General features: G+C 42.8%; 1 protein-coding gene across 2 annotated transcripts; it reads right to left on the bottom strand.

Annotated features, from left to right (window-relative positions):
* Positions 1 to 265: 265 nt before the first annotated feature.
* On the bottom strand, positions 266 to 24,748 carry LSM14B (LSM family member 14B). Of its 2 annotated transcripts, XM_069243141.1 has the most exons (9): positions 24,223 to 24,748; positions 18,323 to 18,486; positions 14,424 to 14,559; positions 13,713 to 13,832; positions 12,375 to 12,527; positions 9,975 to 10,052; positions 6,364 to 6,525; positions 4,996 to 5,149; positions 266 to 1,463 (listed from the first exon to the last, which is right to left on the bottom strand). In XM_069243141.1, exons 1-9 carry the CDS (start codon positions 24,341 to 24,343, stop codon positions 1,298 to 1,300), a joined length of 1,254 nt encoding a protein of 417 aa, XP_069099242.1. In that variant the 5' UTR covers positions 24,344 to 24,748; the 3' UTR covers positions 266 to 1,297. The 2 variants fall into 2 exon arrangements, with proteins under 2 accessions (XP_069099242.1, XP_069099243.1); XM_069243142.1 differs by lacking the exon at positions 13,713 to 13,832 and having other exon boundaries at positions 24,223 to 24,561.
* Between the last annotated feature and the right edge of the window lie 795 nt (positions 24,749 to 25,543).

The raw sequence follows: 25,543 nt of genomic DNA, 5'->3' as shown, positions 1-25,543 counted from the left end.
GCAGGAGGCAAATTAGAAGTTTTGTAGTCGTTCAGTACAACGATACGCAGGTCTGTTTTCCTTCAACAAAACACATTCAATGGAAGGAAAATAGACTGACATCCAAGATGCAGGATGATTCAGAACAATTCACTACTCGGGACAAGTTTTTCCAGAGTGCAGCCACTAGAGAATGAAACTATGCAAAGCTATAATAGCTTCCACATGGCAAAATTCTGCTGTCACCAACTAAAAACCTGAAAAATATATTACCATACCAACAGACTACCAACATCTTTGAATGTTTATTGCCAAATTACAATTTACACAAAACATGGCAGTGTACTAAATGGGAGTTTTAGCAAATTACCTTCTATAAAAATAAAGGCAAGCTTTATATTCGCTTAACAGAATCACAACTTAAATTCAGTGCCTTTGAGTGTAAATTAGAAAAAGTGCACCTTCACAAAATCTTTAACTAAACGAACATGCTTAAACAAAAATTGACCCACTGATTCATGCAATAAGCCTTTGTACTGCGCCTTAAAACTGTATCATGAACTATTTACAGGGGTGAGGTGAGAGGGCAGGGGAGCAGGTGGGGAAAAACACATTTCCGTTTGGTGGAAACCGAGACCTGCATGCCACTTTTCAGTCTGTACAGATTAGTTGATTTCCCCACCTGGTTATGCAGCAACTTAACCTTCTCTGAACGGCTGACTGTTCTATACACTTGCACCAAAAATAAACCTCAATCAAGTTTACATTTTATACAGGCTGCAAAAAACCTGACCACAGAAACAAAGATGGCCCTTATTAATGCTACGGACCTATTTATTCAGCTGTGAATGCAGCTGAAATTGGATTAAGTGCTTTAGGTTGGAAAAAATAAATAAAAACGTGTTTAAGGCCCCATTTATAGAATCCATATTGGTTTCTGTTCAACTAAGGACTAAAAGGTGACTCTTCCTTCGAAATCTCAGAACAATGGGGCATCTTAGATGCAGATTAACTTGATACCACTGCACAAGAGTGTTAATTGAACTACGGAAGCTTCATTTACAAAGTTCAAGTTACTCCTGCTTTAAGCAGCCCCAAATACAAAATAAATGACCCAATTACTTCCCCACAACACCATCAGCGCGGCCATTATTCCTATACACAGATCAAACGAAAGCAAACACTGAAGTACTGCTCCACTTAGAGTCCATAGTGTTATCTTCTAATTAGAAGCAATCATGAAATAAAAAAAAATATGTATGGAAGACCAAGTCCGTCTCAGCAACTAAGTACTAGAGTGTTGAGCTGCACGCCTCCATTACACTCTTCCTGTTCCAGCCCGCTGGGTCGTTTGGTTTCTTCTGGGGGTAGCACCACCCCGTCCACCTCTAAATCCACCACGGAAGCTGCGGCCACGGAGAAACCTACCAGAGACACCGAATGTCTCCGTATTCAGCTTCCGTTCTTCAGCCCATGTTGTACGCCTGGTGAGAGAAAAAAAAAACAAAAAAAAAGTCAAAAGCAGCACAATAAATTTACAAGGGATAAATATATGGACAATATTACAGCCAAAACAGAGAAAGCCTTATGTTGCACGCCAGCGTTTTCCACTATTCTACAAAACCAAGGTAATTCAAAACTACCTGATGCTCCACACTAAAGTCAATTATCCAATATCATGCAAGAGGCTAGTAAGGGTCAAGTAGCAGCAAGTCATCTCACAAGTGCCTAAACTTCCATACGGACCAAGATGGAATTAACGCTGGATCAGCCGCACCATTGAGTGCCTGACCCATGCCTCCCTACCTGCTCAACAATTCACTCCAATCTCAGTTTATTGAACATGAATACACCATGTACTAAAATCCCCAACAAGAAGGCAGCACTGTTGCACCTTAAAGATCTGTAGTTTGATGCATGACAAATGCAGGAACGTATGCCAGTAGGGGAATAAGTTAGTATTAGACTATTGAGCCTAGCTCTATCCATCTCCTACCCCCACACCAAGGTCCCTGCTCTTGCTCTCCTTGTGATGTTATCACCGGCAGCACCAGGAACATGAGACTGGATTCACCTTTATTGGCAATCTTGAAACTAGAAAGCCGCAACAACCATGCTGGCAACATACAACTGCAAAATCTATTTTAAATAGGATGGTGTAACCAGAGGCAAGGCCAACTGTACTACAATACACAAATAATTCTGGCACCTACCACTACACATGTATGATCCAGGAGAACTTGCCATTCCACAGGCAATTGAACATTTTCAATTGCTTTGACTGATCAACATGTGTTCCGTGGGTGCTAAACTAGGGATGGAAGGAGAAACTTTCTCCAATCATCGCTTCTCGAAGCTCTTGCTGGCCCCTTCATCCCAACCAACAGCTGTAAATGTTAGTAATCCCTTGTGCTTGATAAAGTGCTGTTTAGTCTGACCTTCCCAGAAAGCAAAAAAGACCAGGGTAACATCACTGTTAATAAGCATCCAGTGCTTCCTTCTCATGCCACAACCCTGCCCTCTCCAACAAGGAGTGTGCCAATTTCCACCTCAACTCTGCTCCATTAGCAGGCTAGGCTTCCAAAGTAAGGCGTGACAGCAACCCGCTCACAGCAGCGGGTCATATTTCTGGATGCATTTCAGGCAGTTTGGTCCTGGTATCAGTACAGAACTGGTAGACTGATGGATACTTTGTGTATTTGTCATGGTGAAGGACAACCTGATGGTACCCTTGTTTTGCCGGACATATTAGAAGCATCCAGCAGGCGGTTTTCCTTCCCGTAACTCCTGCAGTCTGCTGGTTTAAGTGGTAATCACACTGCTGAAATGTATTCTTTCGAAGAACACACATTAAGCAGCACTTTAACCGTTCAAAGCTATTGCCAAGCCGACATGTGAGTTCCTTGGTTATTCAATGTGTAAATGTATCCGTCTAAACTCTAGTCCTTCATCTATGCAGAAAATACTCCTGTTTATCATGGCTGATATAGTCCATCACATTTAACTAGGATTAGAAGTTGGAGGACTACTATATTTTGAATCAGTGGACTGCCAAGCGTGCCCCAGCCACAATCCGTGAACTCGCCCTAGAGTTCCGAATTTTAGCATCAAGAGTATCGTTAATTGTCCAAGAAGAAACAGTTTATCCTTCTGCAAGAAGCGTTCCAGAACCTTAAAGGCTTCCATACCAGTCCAACTCGCCCAACTGTCTAATACTTTTGTTCTGACTGAACACCAGCAGCTGTATTGTCACTGGGTTCTCCACTAGCCACTTCTCAACTGCAACTCACTCAAGGAGCGTATCCAAAAGACCAATCCTACTGTCTTTGCTAACTTCTGAAGAAAGCAGTATGTATTTGATAAAGAACTTCATTTTCAAGTTTGTGGAGAAAAATGTGTGGACATTTTCAATCACTGCTCCGATCTTCCAAATACACAATTTCTCACAATGAATGGTTATAAAGGGGCTTTGAGTACAGGAGGCCATGTGCTGGGTGGCTATGCATCCCAGCGCCCTCCACCCGTAAACCACCCCCACAAAACACTTTGGTTGGAAACCAGATACTTTCAACTAACTGCTGGGAAGTCTGTTTAAGAACTGGCAATCAATTGCATCTCCGGCCGGCATCGGCATCCTGCATCACCAAAAACATTCCATGCACTTCACACACAACCAACCACAACACAAATGGCCACTGCTCACAATCACTACTTGGATTCAAACCGCACTTACACGGCAGGAAGGGAGCCCACTTTGCCAAACACTACTTCTATGTGAGTAACCCACAATTGTTTTAGTCCTTTACCCTGGTACTGACGGGTCATTCTGCACCACACTTGTGAATAGTTACAATAGTTTTAGAAGCCAATACGAACTAGCAATCAGCTCTTTCCTAGGCCTCAAGTCACAGGAACTATATACCACACTGAAATGAGGGCTAGGTTATACCTTGAAAGTAACACCCTATTAGGCACACCTGCCAGGAGACTGAGAAACCCATCTTTGCATGGACATCGGTTAATTTTCGTTAGCCACCTTCTAAAATGATCCTTCCCGCAACCTGCAAAGTTTCACATGTTCCTATCCCTACAGATTAAATCCCGAGAGGTTAAGTCTTTGCACCAAAAACAATTAAGCGATCCAATCCATCTCACAGGGGAAATTATTGTATCTCAGATGAAAGATACATTCTATAACCACTTACTAGCCAAAAGAAGCACCGATCGGACGAGCCGGAGAGTGAACGGGTGGGGAATTAAGGATGCCTTTTAACTGTAATGTGAAGAGAGCTTGTGAATCACTGGCAGAGTTAAACATAGCATGCTTAAGGCGCTGTGGATGAAAATGACGATAGGCTCCATTTCTCCAGTGGAAGCAGCTCTTCAATCCTCGTAGAAATTGCGAGGATGAAAGGCTCTGGTCCAAGGAAAGCCAATTAAAGCAGAATATGCATGAATGAAAGTCTGCAGGCTAACGCAGATACTGAAAAGTGAATATGTGCCATGTGTAAACAATTATGTCAACAGCGAGTTAGAAGGGCACCCAAGTCAGTTCTTTAACAATTTTAGGCTGCTTCGGAAATACACAAGTAGAATCTGAAGGCACAATTGCTAGCCCGCAAAGCTTCCTACAGGCTATGCTATAGAACCAATAACTTGTAGCTGAGCAGGACACCCGGGAAGCTGAATCAGTTATTACATTCATGAATGTGCAGCTTACTGAGTCATATGGGCCTCACTTCAATTCGGATCTAAAAATCACCTATAGTCACAATACCTGGAACTGGACAAAACAAGGACAGGTTACATGTGCCATGTTAGAGAGGTACTGACAATGCAAGTGATAGATGCACACAAGCCAAGAAGGGCAGCAAAACTGCTCACTTGTCTGGGAACATGGATCAAGATACGCATTCCCGGGCCCTGAATGCTCTGCCTTTTGTGCAGAAACTTTCTTATACAAACCTGTAGTTATAGTATGGTATCTGTGCCTGAAAAAAAATAAAGGAAAGTTACCTGGACTTCATCTCAGAAGAGATGTTGTCGAAGAAAGACTTTGTTTTGTCATAATAGCAATTGGGTCCCAGCGGGTCTTCTTCTGGGACACCCTCACTGTTTTGGGTCTCCACACCAGAATCCGTTTTCTCCTCTTCTTTTTCTGGCTTGTCATCTAAAATAAGAAATGAAGAACGTTACACAAGTTAGTGCATTCATGTGTCTAATGCTTTCTTGCATTAAGGACAGTCAAGTATGCGCACCTGTATTAAAGTTCTGCATGGATGGGGGGGGGGGGGGGGGGTGTACCTAGGCTATGCAGAGCAACATCACATACAACAAAAAAGTTTTTGCAACTTTTGTTCTCTATAGCTTTCGTAAGTTCACGTGCTTTCAATTACCAAAAAAAGCAACTAACTGCTCAGTAAAAGGCAACATTTCAGTGATACGTGTGAATACACCACACCCACCCCCCCCTTCACTGCTTTGATATGCCAAGCATCTAATGAGGCTGAGAGATTGGCAGTCTATGACAGGACGTTTCCTTCAGATGTTCTTAGGAAATGTATTGATCGTAGCAAAAACTCACGCGGAGGGGCAAATTAAGTATGCCAAGATGAACAGTAGTTACAGGCCTCAGTATTGCTCTTATGTTCACATGATTTGGATAAGGAAGCAGTACAGATAGCAAAACATGGAATGAAGTTCTCTTTATGGGACCCCTGCTCATGCCCATCACCACGCCTAATCAGACCTGGTACCGCCAGTGGACCAATGCATTCCTACAGAATCGCTAACTGAATGGCCAGAGATGAAACCTGGTTTACCTCAGCCCTTCCTCCGAAATCGATAAAATGATCATTGATATGGTTAAAACATCTGTTAACAAGCCCCAAAATGTCCCAACGGGTGATCACATGCTTTACAAATCCTTTTCCACCCTCTGCTCCACTGGAAAGAGCAATGTTGTCTTAAAGTGCCCACTTCTGCTAGGATGCTGGACTGCAGATCAGAGTCACTATGGAAAAGCACCACTAGCTGCCCTCGTCCTGGGGTGTACATAAGCTGTTCCTATTAGAAGCCTGTACCCTTTACCATAGAAAGCTGTAGGAACTGCCATGTGCATTCAAGAGGTGACAGGACCGCTCCACTCTTCCAGTGTGAAATTCAGATTACTCACTATTCTTGAGTTTCTACCAACCGAAGCATCAATGAGCTGTATACTCCCGCTTGCAAAACCAGTAAACGGAAAAAGCCAAAAGTCAGACCTCAGAAATGAGACAAAAAAATACAAATTTGGAATTGTCCTAGATCAGCACCCCTACACTCCAAACATTAATCCCTACCAGTCAATAAATACAATAAATCTTAAACTGGACTGTAGCAAACCTTTAATGTTTAGTTTATTCTTGAATTCCTTGTCAAGTTCTTCTCGATTGAACTGTGCATTTGCCGTTTCAAAATCAAAGTCTCCTTCAAATTTGATTGCATTTTCCTTTGTACTGACTGGCCGGTTTTGTCCCCTGGAACGATTGCGTGTTCTCCTGTTGCCTGCAATGTAGCAAGCTAGATTAGACAAGCCTGTCACAGAATTCAAGCTGTATCAACAGTAAAGGAAACGGACGTTAAAACTGAATATATACTAGCTACTGGAGGTATTCAAATTACCTTTGAATCAGGTCTTTGGCAATACCAAAAATACTAATTTTGACAATCAGAATCACAAGCCAATATCGTTTTATTAGTGAGAAACTGAAAGTTTGTTATACTACATAAGAAACCACAAACAAGTTTGTATACGTCAAGTACCATAAACTGACTCAAGGTTTCAGAATAGAATACAGAATGAACTACATTTTAAGTGCTTTCCCATTGGTGGTCATACGGTACTATCCAATCTATCCTACCACAATACTAAAACTATATGCATTTAATTTCTCTTGCAGCAAAACATGTAATATGGAGGCAATCTGCTGGAATACCACTGGTTCACTACTAAACTGGGCAATCCCAGTTACTTTTCACGTGAGGAAGTCCGCTTGTGACTAAAATAAGAATACTACTGTATAAACAGTCTAAAAAGCACAATATGGAAAATGTTATTTATGCTGTAGGCGTCTGTGGCAGGCAGTGCTGTAGACGCATGCTTTGCACACTCCGGCTATCTAGTGTGACTTGGACGTGTGCAACTTGATCTTCATGTTGAAGTCACGAGCTATAGTGACAACCTATTGCTGGTAATGCGCATGAGCATCCGCTCCATTGTTACAGTATTTCCCACATGGCAGATAAAGATGGAAATTGAGTGTAAAAAGAGAAGATGACCATGCGAAGGAAGAATATCTGCAACATACAAAGGCTTCCGGGGGGTTGGCTTATGTGAATCTATAGCACTACATGTCACAGGCAGATGCTTACAGGTTAAGTAACATTTCCCATTCATGGCATATGTAGCTGTGGATACACATACCATGCACAGACTGTAAAGTAGTACTCCCTAAGCAAGGGCTAGCAAAAGGATGTTGCAGACGATTAAAAAGTGTATGAAGGACAGCTTTTCCAAGGTTAGTTTGTTTAGGAGCCAAGACAGCCACAGTAATGATTGTGAACTGTGTGGAGTTGACCAGGTATCTGCTTTGCAGATGTCAGCAAGTAGGTTGTTACCCAAGAAGGCCAAACAGGCCCCTATTTTGCAAGTTAAGTGGGGACTGGAAGAAGTAGGTAAACTTAGTTTAGCTTTGGCATAAACTGTTTGTATACATTTGACCAACCAACACTATTCCTGCTTTAGATAGCACATGTGTGGTTTGTCTTTTGTTAAGGGTTGTCATGTAAATGTGATACAGGAGGGTTCTTAACATCTTGTTAACTCTTTGCCACAGTCTCTGGACGAGAGAACAGAGTGCAAAAGTTTGAGTTGGAATGACGAGACCACCTTATGTAGAAATCTGGGCTTTGTTCTAGGGACTAGTAAATTGGTATGAAATTGAAAGTTCTTCTAGTGTTAGAGCCTAAAGCTCGCTCACAAGTCTAAGGGAGGTGACTGCCACTAGGAAAGCTACCTTCCAGGACAGAAAATTTAGAGGCCATGAGTGAAGTGGGTCAAAAGGAGTCCATAAGTCTGGTGTGGACAGTGGAGATTCCAGTCAGGGGGCACCCTGGGTAGGAGGACTTAAAATCTTTCATTAGAGACAATATTTATGTGCTTGGGGTTCAGGTGTCAGTGTGCTGTGGCTCTTCACGAGTCTGGCCTACTTGGCAGCTTCTCATGAAGCACTAGAGCGCTCTATGAAGGTGGTGAACCAGGGCTTTCTGGCCTAGGTGGCGTCCTCCAGATGAATGTTTGCCGAAACCTAAGAACAGAAGTGGGAGAGGTGGAAAAGCATCAGCAAATATCCCTGCCCAGTTCACCCATAGTGCATTGTCCAAGGAATGGGTACATGGAGGCAAAGTTTGGACATTTTAGGTTTGAGGAAGTGGCAAAGATAGGTCAGGAAACCCCTACCCACAGAAGTACCAGAGGAGGACTTGTGGGTGGTGATCCCACTGGTGGCTTTGTTGCTGCATCCTGCTGAGCAGGTCTGCAAAGTTGTCTGCTCCCAGTAGGTACTCCTAGGAGACTTTGTGAAGGAGTGTCCACCACCAAATATTCTGGGCTACACAGATAACTGGAGTGTGAGTGCCACCCTGCTTCTGTATGTACAACATGGCTGTCATGTCTGTGCAAACGAGGACTATCTTTTGCTGGACGTGACAAAGGAAGCTTTAAGGGCAAGCTGGAAGGCAAGCAGCTCCAGGTAGTTGAGGTGGAGACTTGATGGTGTAGTCACATCCCATGGACTGTTAAATACTGTAAGTGCAACACCCCCACCCCCAACACTGCAGGGGACAGCATTTGTTGAGATGGTTACCTGGGGCACTGAGTTGAAGCAGCAAGCATAACAAGCTGTTGCAATTCCACCATATCAGAGGAAGGTGTGAGGCTACTTATTAACACTAGATCCTCCCAGTGACCTGTATTTGTGACCACTGCAACAAGTGCACGTGTAACCTGGCATGGGGAACTATGGCAATACAAGAGGCCATCATGTGGAGTCGCCGCTTGACCACCTGGCTGAAAAAGGGGGAGCAGCGATTGAAAATCCTGCACCTTTGCAGGGCAGGGGTAGACTTTCTGCTATGGGATTCAACCATCACCCTCTCTCTGCCCCCCCGCACCCCTTCTGCATTTTTTATCCACCCAGGGGATGAAAACACTGGCCTTTAAAGGCTCCTTAAAAACGTCTGGAGCAGGTTTAAACATTCCATTAAGCATGGAGATACTATATGGAGCACTGGTTGGAAGCGTGTCTCCAACAAGAAATCATCCTCCGGTAGACCTCTATCTTATGGTACGGGGTCAGCCCTTTGGAGGACCTCATGTTAGGCTGCATCAGGCAGTGGAAGGCATAGGACAGAGAACATTCTCAGGTGTTTACCTACAAAGGCCCCAGAGGGACAAAGCCACAAACAGGACAGAGAAGCAATGGTCAAACTGGCCAATTGTCTTAAACAGAGTATAGAGGATATGACTGTCCTAGTGACACCACCTGGAACTTTGTGACAACACGTCTGAACCAGACAGGTAGGGGCAATGGAGACACGGAATGGCACCAATCCACGCACGAATTACAGCAATAGATGGAATCACTACCTCATGAATCGAAAACGTCTTTGAAGAACAAGTTGCACAAGTTCGAGCCCAACAACAGACTGTAGTATGCACAGTAAGTGTATCTACATATGCCATAACATAATACATACAGGTTACAGATAAATCTCTTGTTTAAGAATTACAAGAACTACAGCAACGGTAGAAGGATATAGCATAGTCTAATGCTGAACATGCTTTCAACTCCAGTTTCCTCTATATTTCACCATCTATTGTGACCCTGCCTTCATGATCTAACACTTCAGTTCCAGTGATTAGCACAATCTGATTAAGATTCTCATGAAGTTACCTGAACGCCTCCTTGGAGGCCTCTGATTCTCGTCATTCACTGGTAACTGACTTTGTGCAGCTGGTGGTTGAACTGGGTCTAAGTCAATATAAACTAGAAAGCATTACTTTTTCAAACATTAACTTGCAATGAATAAACATTTGTCTAGTCCATGCTTAATGCAGTTGTATGAATGCAAGTCTGATTTTCATCCAATACAGATGTCAAACTCCACAGTTACAGCTTTTGCACAGTGAAACCATGCAGCCTTTACCAAAACTCACCAATCAGGCAACATATGCACAAACTTCAATGAACAGCATGGCAGCAGTGAAAACATATTACAGAATGAGGTTACACCATTTGCATGACTCCACAAAAGATAGGCTACTTTGCTGTGTGTAAAGGATACATTGTGTGCGTTAGTTGAGCCTGCATACAATTACTACAATTCCAATTGAATTAAGACAATGACATTTCCCCAATGATGTGCCATGCATAAGTTTAAATGTGATAACACATTTACTTAACCCTGCAATGAACAGATTACCCTATGTTTGCAGAAGGGTACTCTTTACTGGAAGACAGGTGTATGTAACTCAAGTTTGTAAAAGGTGGGGTTTGCATTAAACTCATAAGTAGATAACTAGGGTAATAGTACCAATTGTTAGATAGTCACTTTGATTGTACCCTGTATTACATTAGTACACTGCCCCATTGTATAATGCAGGAACTCTGGCTATACTGCAAAATAGGAGAATCTGCCTGCATTACAATTCAGAGGATTACTCCGAATCATCTACGTGGTACTACAAAAATAAGACCGAGTACACTACATTCCATTGGAAAAGATTACTCATATGTACTTTAACTAGGTGAGCAGATTTGATAATAGGTGTTGTAGATTTTCTTTATTTAAGAATTGGTAACTACCCTGGGTTCCCTACTTTTATGCAGCAATCTCCTCAAAAGAGAATGTCTTACTTAAAGAATAGTTACTAAAGAGGATTGATTCTTTGCATTACAAATGCAGATCAGCAATTAGTGTTACACTGCAGGGAATATTTCAGTGCTTTAGAACACACTGATAACCGTTAGTTTAAGCTTCATGAAAGGGATTACGTCAATGAGTTTGTATAATTGATACCCCCGTTTACTGTCTGCTGGTAATTTAACCCTGCATTAGATATCACAGGGTCTGATTTACTTCATCTTGCATTACACCCCAGATTTAGTATATTTGAATAACCAGAAGGCCTTATGATAAGGTAAAAAAGATAACGGTTGCTCTGCACTTCAATTAAAGTTTCAATTATTTTTTATTGGAATCTGATGAACCTGCACAAGGTTTTAGTTCGTGTACTAAAACTGGTACACGATTACAAAACAGACTATTCTAACATACTTTGGCTTGCAAAACTAGACTGAGCAACGTGCACATGAGCTCTCGATGCTCTGAATTATGTTAGGTCACATATTACAGATTCCGAAGATTAAGGGACATTTGAGATTTAAAGTTGCATTACATAAAAACCCACCAGTTACTCATTTACAGGAAATTACTTCACCTTGAACTACTATACAGATGGCTTTAAATACTTTCGCCTATGTAGGATGAACAGCAATCACATGCCATTTACTCAACTTCGCAAAGCCTGCGATTACTATTAAACAATCTCTTTACACAGCATTAGATGCATAATTACTTTGCCCTTTAACAGGTGAGACCGACTGCTCAACTGTGCATTAGACTGCAGCAGTCTAACTCGATACCTCCCTATACTGGTGTACAGGTGGTTACTTGCATTGCTTTACCCTGGGTTAAATTATATGCAGAGGTTTTGTTCTATACTTAATTAGAAGTTACATCATTTTACCCATACTGGATTACAGGAGCGTAATCTTATTTTGTACTGATTATGCATTGGACAGGCCCGTTTTACACTTAATATATGGAAGTATTACACTACACCTTGCACAGCTCAGGGTACAGCACTGCCAGTACAACATGCAGAACTACAAACCACTGCATTCTTACAGCACTATGAACACAGTAGACCACACTGGCCCCAGAGATACTTTAAAGCAAGCATTTACCTTTCTATGCAAGAATGTCCTGCCACTAAGCCTTTCCCTCCCCAAAAAAGTAATTACTAGCATTTAATGACATCCTTAAATATTTGTAACACTGCTTGTACATGAATGGCTTGCTCTAACGCTTAGGAAAGTCTCCATTTAAAGTTGGTAACTCAATTGACTGCAGGAAGCCACTGATAATCTGCATCAATACGAGCACTACAGCCAATTTATTCAATATAGGAGCGGAAAGTAAAGCACACGGCAGTCACTGCCAGCAAATGTAACCATCACCAAGACACCTTGACCCTGTAACGTCAACCTGCGCTCTCAGTTCATGCTTACCTATTAGCTGGGCTTGCCGGCTACTTCGAGGATTTACTACAGGCCCCTTTCCCACAGGTTGCTGCGGTTTTTTCTGGTTGTCCAACGGGCCAGTCTGCACAGCCTGCTCCACCATTGGACTTTTGCGTACAGGGACAGTGGGAAATCCTGCTCCTACAGAAATCCAAATTAAAGCAGGCTGACCAATGAAAAAGACTAGCCAAAGTCATGCAAGTGGATGCACATATCTGAATTACCAACAGCATGGCCTGCTTCATCATGGTCTAGTTTATGCAGGCTTTGTAAATGTACTCAGCACATCAACCCCTTTTAGTTGGAGGTATAGGATAGTTAATTCATGCTTTCTATAGTCTGTTATCTGATGGCACTTTCTAAAGTGTTGCAGGGGATGAAACAAATCTTGCAAAAAAACACAACAAAGCAGTAACCTATAACATTACATCTCACTCTATTGGCAAGTAAGCAGACAAATCACCAAGAGTGCAATGCGCAAACTTAAAAAATTAGCAGGGACCTCAAAAGATCAAAATTTTCAGGACCCAATTTTTTCAACTATGCACAGGGTAATCCAACATTATTCCTTCAGGGGCTTTGCAAGACAAATTTAAGATTCTATGCTTTGCTGCTTATGTTGCAAATATGTAAGCTGTGAAACTCATGCAGATTACTCCAGACTGACAGTAACTGTACAACAAAATTTAAGTGGGTACTCCAGTTAACATGGACTCTTCAGTAGCATGCATCTATGACAACTGTTACATTGGTTTTGTGGCCAAAAAAACTCCTTAGTTTTAAACTGTTCGTTAAAGCCTCATGGACAATCCATTTAGATTATATCTGCTCTGTCTATACAACTAAGCACAGGGAAACATTCACTAATGAATGATCACTGACCAAGCTGAAGAGCCCTGGAATACATTAGAACTGAAGGCAGTAGTGAATGGCAGCACCTCTGTTAGAACCAAGAACTAGCAGAATATCCAGTAATAACTACCAGTGATGTGATAATGCCTCAGACAGGACAAGCTCATCTGTGACTTCCACAAAGACACATGGAGCACATTTCTACAGGATTTTTTAAAGACTGCTTTTTAAAGGCAAGTAAAACAAATTGATGGCACATCAAACACTTCACCCAGCAGGAAGCACCTTCTGAGGTGTAATACCCAGCACTGAAGTACACACCACAGCTCTTGAGGAGATGGTATCACATGAAAGACTGAGCAACTTGTTACTACAAATACTGTCAATCTCAAAGCAACTTTAAAAAGCAAACTGACATTTAGCAGACATGCGTTCCTCCCCCACCCCAAACATGGGATCCTGAACTGCAATTACCCTTCACAGGGGGAGCACGAGGTTCTGGTGGGATTTCCTGCTCTGTCACCACAGGCTGCGGAGACGGGGAAGAGCTAGAGCTGGACGCAGCTGCAGACGCCACTGGGCTTACCAATTTCTCTAAAATTAAATACAAGGAGGAAGAGACAAGTAGATTGTATAAAACAAGATTTAGAGGGAAAGACAACTCTGCCTCTTTGGTTCGAGGCAGAGTGGGCAGGAGCACCGTGCTTTAGAACTTCCCAAATTGTCGGCCAAGTAGCAGTGCCCTCAAAGAAGACAGACTCCTATCGCCTTCGGTCCAAGGGAACTCCGGGTACAAATAAAGCGGGTACTGTAACATTTGAAACTGCTCATTAAATACTCAAGTATTCATCCTATCTAGGCAGGTGTTGCACTCCTACAAATACAAGATATTAAAATGAGGTTTTTACTTTAGTTTTTTTTTTTTAAACAATGTAATCAACATTGGGCAATTACTTAAAAGGAATGATGCCTAGTACTGTGGCCTATACTTGCAGCAGTAATTCGAAAGAAACAGCTTCAGAATTTGGAAGCTATGTTAAAACAACGAACTTCAGCCTTAATAGACTATTGCCCTTGTGCTCAAGTGAATGACATATTGCAACCACTGGAGTTTACTATGGAAGGCTACTTTTACATTGAAAAAGTGGATATCAACAAGACTGGATAACTTTAGCATTTACTTACCTACACCCAGAGAGGCTGCATATTGTTGACTAAGCAAAGAGCTGGCAGCAAGTTGGCTATAAGATGGCATAGCTCTGTAGGGGCTGTATGGCATGGAGGACTGGAAGGACTGCGTGGAGCTGGAGCCCAAGGAGGACTACAAGAAAACATTAACAGGATTGGTTACAGACCACATCTTTAAGGCATCTTTCAACTGTTACGCAAGCTGGCATCATGGTACAGGGTTCACGGGCACGACAGCCACAGGAGGGAGCACAACAGGTGCTAGCAATGCAGTCCTGCAAGTAAAACTGGCGAGAGTGGCACCACAAGACCAAATGCTGGCTATCCTTACTAGTGGCAGCCTGCCAACACCCACGTCCTTATGGCACTTCAGAATATCAATATATCCAATTGAGCAGGAATGTGAAGTAACCACCTTGTAAGAAACCACCAGGCTTTAAATGGCAGGAGGATTTCATTTTACAGAACCTTTAATACTAAAGGGAGACTAATGCAATGCCAAAGGCAGGACCTCCTGTCTCCATGTGGCCACTACTGAGGAATAACCCACTGCTTTTCAAGTCAGCCTATCATGTTAGAACTGAAGGTGGTGGAGAGGACTATTTAAAAAATAAAAAAAGTTTAAGGATGTATACAAAATAAAAAAGTCAAGCAGGTTTGGAGGTGCCTATGCTCGTCAACAGGGGAAGTGGATATAACTAAACTGAAGGTGCAGTGCTAACATGGGAGGCATGATCAGACCTGGCCAAGATCAGTATGGTTAGGCCGGATTTGTAGAGTAATTGGATACAAAAAGTACTATCCAAAAAAGTATCAGTGGCTTAGTTTAAAGTATTTATTCCATCACTGTTGTAGCAAGTTGTCGTAGTGCTGGTTATGAGCAGACATGGGTCCAGAATCTCAACTGCAGGGACTGTGCCTGTATGACTCCAAATTATGTTATGAGGTGTTTATGCTCCAGCAAGGTTTCTAAAATATTTACTAGGGGCTATACAGGAAACTAAACTTAACATTGGATAAATTGTGCTTTATTTTTGCAGTGGGAATTTGAGGGCAAGGCAATATGCATTTTCCAAATGGCCTGTTCACTCTGAAATTAATCTAAATTGGGTTTTCCTGTCAATTACGGCAAGCTGTCTACTTTGAAATAGTTTTGCCCTGTTCTTGCTCTTTGGGTCTGGCGTCACATCACATATTTACCTTATTTGATCCACGGGGAAAAGGAAAAAAAATACAGAGAGGGGCTTTGGCTTCACTTACATTGTTTCCTCAAGTAAGGCGTTTGATTGGGCCTGGGATGTGTGCCTCCACTGAAGCAGAACACTTTTGTTGATCTTTTTTGCCTTGTGGGAACGCTTATGCTCAATATAGCATGAGCGTTGGCTGAGGGCAAGCCAATTGATCAGGTAGTAGGGCTGATCTGGTTCGGGAAAGTTATGATAAGGCAGTGGTGTGATCTAGTCAGTTCTTAATTTGTGCTTGTTGTTTCCGGTGCAGAGCACCAGCACTTATTTTTGAGGGCAGGCACTTATGCTTCTGCATCAAGCATTTACTGAGAGCAAAAGACACGTAGGGAAGACAGAAAGAGAAAAACGAAAAAGCACCACAAAGGGAGCAAGCAGAAAGCTGCAAGAGTGAGCTGAAGGGGCAGGAGTGGCTGTAAATGGATTGACAAGGCCCAAGATCGCTTCAGGATTACACTGCCTCAGTATTCCGTGTTTACACATTTAATTGCAGCAGCTGCTTGTTTCAGAGGTCTTTGGGCACGTTTTTATTTACAAATTAAGCACTGGATCTAGCTATTGGGAAAAGCATATGAAATCGATAGACATTTAAAGGTGGATTGTTTTAAGTCAGTATTAAAGCCTACAGAGAAACATACCTCTACATGGAATTTTACAGACTGATGTAGTAGGCAAAGGTTTTAGTGAATATTATCCCCCTCTCACAAACTGTTGGTGAAAGTAGGTCTGTCCTCTTATCTTCACTGGACCCCTTAGGAGTTTTTTTTTTTTTATTGCTCTGACATTTGTAAACGTGAACGTATTTGTAGCTGTATTGCTGCCTGCCAGATGGTTGCCTTGTGAAACATCTTAGTCAATACAGCAGACACGGGGTAAGGTAGTGAGTGGCAAACCAGTGATAAAAGATCTATGCAAGTGTTTTAGTATAGATTACACCCTTTTGAAGAACCCTTGGGGTGGAGGATTTGCCATGTATTATTTCTTACTACAGATATTAGTCACAAGTAACGACAGGATCTTATGAGCTCATTCATACATGTACATGCATGCATAAAGACCATACACCAGCCCTCTTCTGCCACTAGTCTGTTCATATTTACAATCTGCTTCCAAATACTCTATAGGTCAAAGGGTCAGCACACTTCAGGGCTCCATTGCCCCAGGAGTAACTGCAGTGGTCTGATCACAGGTAAACTGCTTGAAATGAAGTGCGCTTTTGTGCCGGGGCTGGCGAGTCAGTCCTTTAGTTTTTCTCCTTTTATATGCCCCCTATAATTTCTTTCCTTCTCGCTTATTTCCCTGTGGCAAAGCATACTACAGCCCCCCAGTCAGACCTAACATGTTGCTTGCTGCCGATTTAATCTGCAATGTGCTCCATTCCACGTGGCCACAGCCTCCAAGCAGGCTTATCAGGAATGGTCTTGTCCATAGTCTACCGTTTCACCATTACTTGAGGGCTAGTGTGTTTGTTCTAAATGTGGTGGAATTTTACAACAATACACACAACAAGCTTACACCCACCGTGATGTATCTACTTTTATTCTTTTAATGTATCTATCATATGTTACTGACTTTGTGTCAGTTCCACTGTGGTTGTGTAGGTGGGGTGAAGCAAACAAGCCAGTAGGTCAACACACATGATCTCACTAACTGCCTCAATGACTATAGAGGCACTTTCACTTGTAAGCCAGATGTGTTGCTAATGCTGGTTAATACATTAACCAGATATAAAGATAACAGATCAAGCGCCCTGGCCTCTTCCCTCTAAGCCCAGGCTCAGACACCTTGTTTGACTGCCTGTATGAACAATAGGAAATGGGAGGTTTTGCACTGGTAAGCCACCAAGAACTCAGATCCAAGATATTTTAAAGATTACCTACTTTAAGGTAGGTCACGTGCCATGCAAGCACATTTCTAGAGTCAGGCCTATATTTATACTTTAGCGCCATATTTGCATCATTTTTTGACACAAAAGCGGCGCAAAAAGTACAAAATCCAATCATATTTTTTTTTAAACAGCCTAGTGAAATGGGTTATTAACAGGCTGTTACATATGCAAAGTACCAACAACTCATCAAGAAAAGATCATCCCTGCATTACTTTAGCGAGCGGAAACCCAGAACTCTGAGCGCTGAGCCACAGGAAAGTTGCATTTTTTAGTGTACGTTATGGATTGTCCCTCAGAATCAGGTTAGTAAAATTGCTTGCAAGTTCAGTTTTCAAAACAGACTTAGTACGGGATACAGAGGACCAATTCACCTCCCATATTAAACAGTACATTAGTTAGGCCGTCTGCTCCACTGCGGGAGAGGGAGGAGAGCTGCTTGGATGAAACGGTTTTATTTCTATCTGCCGTACGCAGGGAGTACTTCGTATCTGGAACGCCAGGGTGTGCATTTGTCCAGTTAGGTCAATGCACATACGCATTCAATGGTGGGCGGAGCACAGGGATGGCACCGACAGGTTACAATTACTGATAATACCGAACGGAGTGTCTACACAGGTCGCCCAGGAGTCAAGTGTTTTACGTGCCCAGGTGATTGGGTAGCAGACAGGATCATGATTTCACAAGTCACAACACGGGTCCATTACTGAAACACAGGCTCACCCGGTGACAGAACATTGTTCCCAACTGGCAATCTCAGCACATACCTGGACGATAGCAGGATCCTGTGGCAGGGCATGCTGGGCTTTCGGAGGTTCACACACAGTAATGTCCTTAATATCACTTCCACGAAAGATAATATATTCATAGATCTCTTCTCTTGGGGGAGCAGGTCTATCTGTAGGGCGATCTTCAGTTCCAAAAGACCTCACTTGAAAGAAAAAAAGTCATGAAGAAAATTAACAGGACCATCTACTATATTTTAGTTATCAATTTCCAACTTGGCGCCACTAAACGTCGCTCCCGAACCTACTTATGTGCAAGACAGCACAGCAGCTTACACTGGAAAGTGTTTTCAGCAGGCTGAAAACTTTGTTCTGCCGTATCCTACTTGTAGGTGAAGGCAACGTTGTACTCTACAATACAACCTTCAGAGCATCAGATAGCCACTAAAAATAATTCCACACCAGCTGTAAGGAACCAATTGTTTTGTTACCTACCTCCTGCAAAACTGGAAGCCCTGCTCTCAGACATTCTTTGTTAGAGGCTCCAGAAAGCCCTTAATAGGTGGTTGTTCTGATGATCATAATCGATACTGGCTACTTGCGTTTACAGAATCAGTGGGCTATGCAAGTTTTGTAAATATTTTGGGCAATTTCTTGGGGACCAGTAGAAGTCAAATTTCTGATTTACTGTAAGCCACAGATGTTACATGTCCAATTCTACAGCACTCCAATTGGATAATTAGTGAATCTCATGAGAAGGCAAAATGTACTTTGAAGTGGTTTACAGATTAGAAGAAATACAACACTACAGTTAGCACTCCATGCTCTGCTACTGATACAAGTTGAACTAGCATTCTGGATGGAGCACAAAGCTAGATAATCAATAGGAATTCCCTTTGCAGTCTACAGCTATTCATATAGCCCAGCAAAGGAAGCAATCTTTGCTGCCAGCTCCACATGTCCATTATGTGTGCTGTTGTAGCAGGAGCTGGCTCTTGCTTTAAAGACAAGTTAAAAAACAAGCATTGGCAAAGACAGTAAGTATTGGCTTTGCCAATGACTTGGTTAAGCTGTACACCAACAAATCTACTGTCTAGCATCTAAAAAAAAAGAATAAAAAATGTGGTGTGGTTGCATCACTTTGTAGACGTTCTCACGTCAATGCTGCTGTAGGCTCAAGTTAGATGCGGACATGCATCACCAGGCAGGAACACAAAGGGGTGCTTTTGGGTTTTTTGCTAAGATGGATTTTTTTTTTTTTAATTGAACCTGAAGTAGCACTAAATATCTTTAAGGTGGAGACTGGCAGCAATTTGCTCCAGGCCCTTTAAAAAAATATATATATTAAAAGACTATGGATGTGGGATGGTCAGGGGAACAAGAACAAACGAAATAATAAAAGCAAGGAAAAGGAGAGGGCAACGCGGGGGGGGTAGGGGAGAATGCCACAAGGGGGAAAGAACAAGTAATTCTGTGAGGGGGGAGTGACCAAAACACAGGAGGGAGAGCTGGAAGACACACGGACTGAGTGCTTAATCGGAAAATTAGCTCCCTATAGGTCAGCAGTGAAAGGCTAAAAGTCAGCCAATCAAAAGTTTTATAAATATGCTCTACTGCATGGGAAGGATAAACAGAAAGGAAATACTCCAAATGAAAATTAAGCAAATGTGCGAGAAAGCCAATCAAGGTAAGCTCATTATAGTATTTTTTTTGTTTTGTTTACACTATAGGTCTTTGGCCACCAGCCAGCTTATTCAGTCTTGGGGGGCGAGACCTAAAGATGACTATTTTCCCTGGTCTCTACGGCCTCACTGCAACCTCTGCTTCAGAGTTATCCGTGCTCTTCCCTTTGATTTTACCTAGGGAGCTCAAATCAGCTAAAATAAAAAAAGTACACACAAAAAGGCCTAAACTGTCTACATTCTTTGTTATTTCAGCTTAGTAGTACGAGGAGCCTAGATAGTCAACTTATCTGGCAACTCTGTCAATGGTTGACGACAGCCACAGGATAACTGAGCAGTTTTCTTCTCAATTCTTTAACTGAGAGGCCATTTTGCAGCGTTTCTCCTTTCTTTAGCGCTCCCATTTTCTTTTAAGGGGCAATGATAACAGTCTCATTAACTTTAACTACAAGGCAATAATTGCTTTTAATTATCTTCTAATTACGAGCCCTTGCTCGAGCTCATGCCTAAGATTACGGGCAAGGTAATTAACACCAGTGTTTGCTCTAAAGTATGGACAATTAGTTTTGAGAATAAGACTTTAAGGAATGTAAAGAATGGTTTGAGAAAGATCAGGAAGACTCTGTATTACAACAGGTAAAATCTTTTGTGAGATTGGGTTGGCCAAGGAAGGAAAGAATATTAGAAGAAGTTTCTCCCTTCTTTAAGATAAGAGAAGAATTGGAAATTGAGAATGAACTCCTGTTTAAGAAGGAAAAATGCATTCCACCTATGGGTATGCAATCGGCTATTCTAAGTTTGGCCCATTTTGGTCACCCAGGAATGTCCTCCATGAAAAAACTAATACGTACTTTTTGGTGGCCTGGCATGGACAAGATGGCGGAGAGGACGGTTAGGGAGTGTAATGTATGTATTAATGCTGAAAAGATGCTGAAGACAGTGCCTGCGCCTCTGCGTCCTGTACCTTGGCCAGATTCCCCATGGCAAAAGCTAGGGTTGGACATTTCTGGTCCATTCTCTTTTCTACCTCATGAGGCAAAGTTTGCTTTGGTACTTGTTGATTACCATTCCAAGTGGCCTGAAGTAAAGTTAGTACCTCACGTGACTTCGGGTGTGGTTATTGAATTTCTTAAGGAGATTTTCGCAAAGGAAGGATATCCTGAGACTCTAGTAACTGATAATGGTACTCAATTGATTTCGAAAGAAATGAAAGGGTTCCTTAAGTACTGCAACAGCAAACATGTGACCACCTCTTTATATGAACCACAAGAGAATGGTCAAGTAGAGGTTTAATTGTGTACTTAAAGATTGCATAGGTTGGGTGCGAAGTTTTGGTGGTGTTTGGAAGGAAAAGGTAAGAGAAATTGTGGTATTACCGCATTACTCTGCATAGTACCACAGGTGATAGCCCATTTAGATTATTAAGGGGTAGAGATCCTGTGTCTAAGCTTTGTCCTTGGTGGTTCAAAAAAATAAGTGGAAATAGTGATGGTGGTTTTGATATTGAGAGAGTTAAAAATTATGTGGTGAATAAGCAGGAAAAGAGCAAGGAATCATATGTTAGGAGGTGGAAGGTGAGAGAACCTACTTTTCTGGTGGGTGATTGGGTCAGAGTAAGGAGACCAGGAATTATAAGAAAAGACATGCCTAAGTTTAGTAGAGCCATGAAGATTGTTAAAGTCTTCAATAAGAGGGTGGTTACACAGGATGGCAAAGTTTGGAATGTTAACAGACTGGCAAAGTGTCCCCCTGAACATGATGGTGAGCTAGATTCAACGGGGTCGTGGTCCATTGGTTGTGAGAAGTTTTTTGAGCCCATTGGTGCGGATGTGTGTGGGAATTGTGACAGCGATGCGGTCGATGAAGAGAGAAGTATTGTTGTAACCAATGGTGTTGTGTGTAATAGAGATTGGGAGAACAGTGGAAGCAATGGAAGGAGTTGTATGAATGATGAGATAGAAGATGATTCTATTGCATCAAGAGTGAAGTCTGATGTGCGCAACCGACAGATCTTCGCGGTTAGTTGATTATGTATAAGTGTCTATGTTAATTTCTTTGTTTTTAGTACATATCTTTATAGTCATTGATTTCACTTTAGACTGTTATTATATTTCTTTATTTTGTTAAGGAGGCAAATGTGTTGTATTCTTATATGTCTGTCTCTTTAAGGAATGTAGATTTAGAATGTGAATATGTGGGGTAGGGTGGAAAAGAATGTAGAATAGAGGGAGTGAGTTTAGCTGGGAAACTAGTTACGCTTGACGTACTTTATTTACTCTGAATAAATACTTAAAATCTACCTGTTCCTGCATCGTTGATATGACAAATTGCCGCAGTCTTTCACCCCCATCTAGTTGCTGATGCCTGCCATGCATCTGTGGGAGTTGGTTTTGGTGGTGGATGTCATCTGCATAGATTCTGTTGAGGCTCTGGGATCCTATTATGTTGGCTAGCAGGGCTCTACTTTGACTTATGTAGTCTTTATAAAGCAGCCATTCTACTCGAGCAGAAAACGTTTCAGGTCCTTAGAATTCAAAATGACAGTCTAAGCATGACAATTAACTGGTGTGCATATAATCAAAAATTGGCAAGTTTTATTTCAGTATAGAAAATCATTTGCAGATCTACTTCATAACAATTAATGTACTCTGCACATGTTCAAGTCTCATACTCGCGGCTGCATGTAAAATGGACCCGAAAGTGTTAATCTGTGATTTGAGATTTGTCTCAGATCATGATTGGAACAAATGTTGAAGGGGACATATATTTAAGTTTGTCTTTTTTAACTGCTGAAATTAACAAGTGTATCTAAATATGCAGTGGTATGCATGCATATATACACACACAGAAGTGCTTAGTACATGGCATAATCCCCTATATGCACCCATACATAAAGGAAGCAATATTTAACTGGTCTGACACACATGTATCTTGTTGTTAAATATACAAAGTTTCACATCAAAGTAATTTGTATTTCAACTTAATAGCTTATGCTCACTGTAGCAATGATCTGTCTTTACCCAATTTCATCTGCCAATGCGTTTGTTAGTGTTCTTATGCACGTTATATTTTAAAACCAAATAGCAATATAAATAAATCATTTTGGAGCATTAATGGCGACATTCCACATAGGCTTGCACCAGAAAGAACTCCCACAAACGACTGTAACGTCCCCAGCCTAAAGTGCCACATCATTTGTTTACTGCTCTGAGGCCCGACTCAGACCCTTCAGGGTGTCCCATTTAACCACATACACGCACCGCCATGAGTGGTGACTTATTTTCTGTGCTGCACATGAGAGCCAAACCGAACTGGTACCTCGTAGATAGTCCCTACCACACGCAACACACCTTATATAATAAATTAGACTCTTCAGACCTCAACGGTGCCGGTACTCTCTAGTGAACATTAGACGGCTCTGCAAAAAGTGCAATAACCATGGGCACGGTTAGAAGCAGTGCTTGAGGAGTCCGGGGATCCGAGCTGTTCTCTACACAGAATTATGACCTTATATTACACCCTAAATGAAGATGGGGCTTCTATTGAGAAACAGCCCCCGCCAATATATTCCGCTGATAATAGCAAGGAGGCACCGTGCACGTTAGCTTTCTTAATCAAGACTCCAGGCAGGGAACTCCCTGGGACATTAACTAAGCTGGACTGAACTGGCAGACTGCAGCCCTCTAAGCGTTTCCCCTCGGCTGCTTGCAAAGACTGCCCGCCTGGCACTAAGAGGGTTGGAATCAAGAGGGTTGAGTCACTGCCTAGGTGTTTCACGATTGGCTGAGCGACCAAAGGCCGCGCGACAGTTCGCCGCTAAAGGTGATGTTGTGATTTATAGTCTCCGCCCCCACAGGAGGCTGTAAACGTGAGGACGCATACACGGACAGGCCATGTGAGTGGGCTATGATTGGCTTGCCTCTACAGGTGTCCTGAATATGATTGGTCAGCACCTGTGCAGCTGGAGACTAATTGGTTGCGGTGACGAAGCTCCGCTCTCAAGGCCGTAGCGCTTCAGACTAAAGCCGAGAGGCGAGGTTGTTTACCTGCGGCGGCCGAGCCTTATGGCCGGGGTACCCCGGCTCGGCCAGTGCCCCTATCCGGAATAAGTCTCCGAAAGCGATATATTACCTCCGGCACCCGAATGCTCAGTTACTCCATCGCAGTCACCCACCCTAGTCCCATACCCTCGCCAGAGCGCACTCCAAAGCAGCGCTTAGACAGCTGCCCGCCAGCGTCAGACCTTGTCCGCAACCTCACCCTTGGCCAGTGCTACGGTGCTGCTCTCGGTGTCGATGGTGTAGAGAATGCCCTCATAGCGTATCTGGGCCTTGGAAATGAGGCTGATCTTGCTCCCGATGTAGGGGGTGCCGGAACTCATCCTGCCCGCCGTGTCCGGCCCGACTGCTCAGCGCTCCGCTTCTTGCGGACACAACATACGCTGGGCTCCCCGTAGAAGTCCAACACGGTCTTGGTCGGTCTTGGTCCCAGGAGGCTCTGCTGACCTCTCCCTCAGAAACGGCTTGGCTCCTCTCACCGGTCTACACGCGCTCCTCCTCCGCGGCCCAGCTCTCTTCCCCGGGGTCTCCTACGCTCCGCACCCGCGCCCAGGCCCAGCCTCATATAGAGTGACGTCACTGGTGGGCGTGTCTACTCGGAACGCCCAGACTTTTTTTTTTTTTTTTTTATTAACCTACCTAACGTAACCAGAGGCTCGCTCCTCCTATGGAAGCGGCAGTCTGTCCGTTACGTCAGGATCCCAGTAACTAGAAGTGACGGCAGTCTTGCGCATGCGCGGCCGGCCAGCTCCCAGCTGACGGAATCCCCCATATCACTAGAGTTGAACCACGGAGAGGACTATAGTAAAACAAAACAAAAAAAAATAATAACAAGCGTTGGCATAGCCGATAGGTCTCGCCTTTGGGACCTTATAAGTATATGGCCATGCTGCACCTTATCCTGGGTGCTACAACATCTACTAAATTAGGATAGGATGGCACATGACAATCCATTCAGATATTTTCGACACAGTACATTTTTTTTTTTATATTAGAAGGAAGGACCTACTCCTCCTTCAAACCCTCACTGGCAGACTTCAGAAACAGACTCAAGACCTGGCTGTTTGACATAGACATCACAACTTAGTGCCCAGAGACCCCTAGGCATGACAGCGATGCGCTTTACAAACGACTGCTTGAGACAATCTTAGAAAATGCCTATTTTTCCAGGGGGCAGGGAGTGCATAACATTAGGCAAAAGAGTCCTACATTAACCTTTTTGGGCACTTCTGAAGTGCAGAAAACAGAGGTGGTGCTGTTGTGGGCTTGTGCCTTTTCCCCCGACAGAGTGGTTCTTAAGATGTATTATTTTTTATTAGAGAACCAGAGCCACAATCTGGGCAGTGTTCTGCTCTCTGTAAATAATGACCGACACTTTCCTTTCTACAGATGCGTTCTGATGAAGCAGAAAATGAAGGTTTTACATTTATTAACGCATAAACGTAGTGTGAAATAATCATGTGTGACTTTAACCGAACTAATAAAGATTGTACGGGGACAAAATGTGCCCTCAGAGTAGTTGC

This window comes from Pleurodeles waltl, chromosome 7 (assembly GCF_031143425.1).
Source record: "Pleurodeles waltl isolate 20211129_DDA chromosome 7, aPleWal1.hap1.20221129, whole genome shotgun sequence".
Classification (NCBI taxonomy): domain Eukaryota; kingdom Metazoa; phylum Chordata; class Amphibia; order Caudata; family Salamandridae; genus Pleurodeles; species Pleurodeles waltl.
Note: the sequence above shows the minus strand (reverse complement) of the source record. Positions and strands in the feature narration are given on the sequence as shown.

What these genes read in the sequence shown, in the direction of transcription:
- LSM14B (XM_069243141.1), bottom strand. Translation starts at nt 24,343, where the DNA reads ATGAGTTCCGGCACCCCCTACATCGGGAGCAAGATCAGCCTCATTTCC. An exon ending in TGCAGCCTCTCTGGGTGTAG is followed by an intron (nt 13,833 to 14,423) that starts GTAAGTAAATGC and finishes ATTTAATTTTAG; the next exon opens with AGAAATTGGTAAGCCCAGTG. An exon ending in TCTTCTGAGATGAAGTCCAG is followed by an intron (nt 1,464 to 4,995) that starts GTAACTTTCCTT and finishes TTCTCTCACCAG; the next exon opens with GCGTACAACATGGGCTGAAG.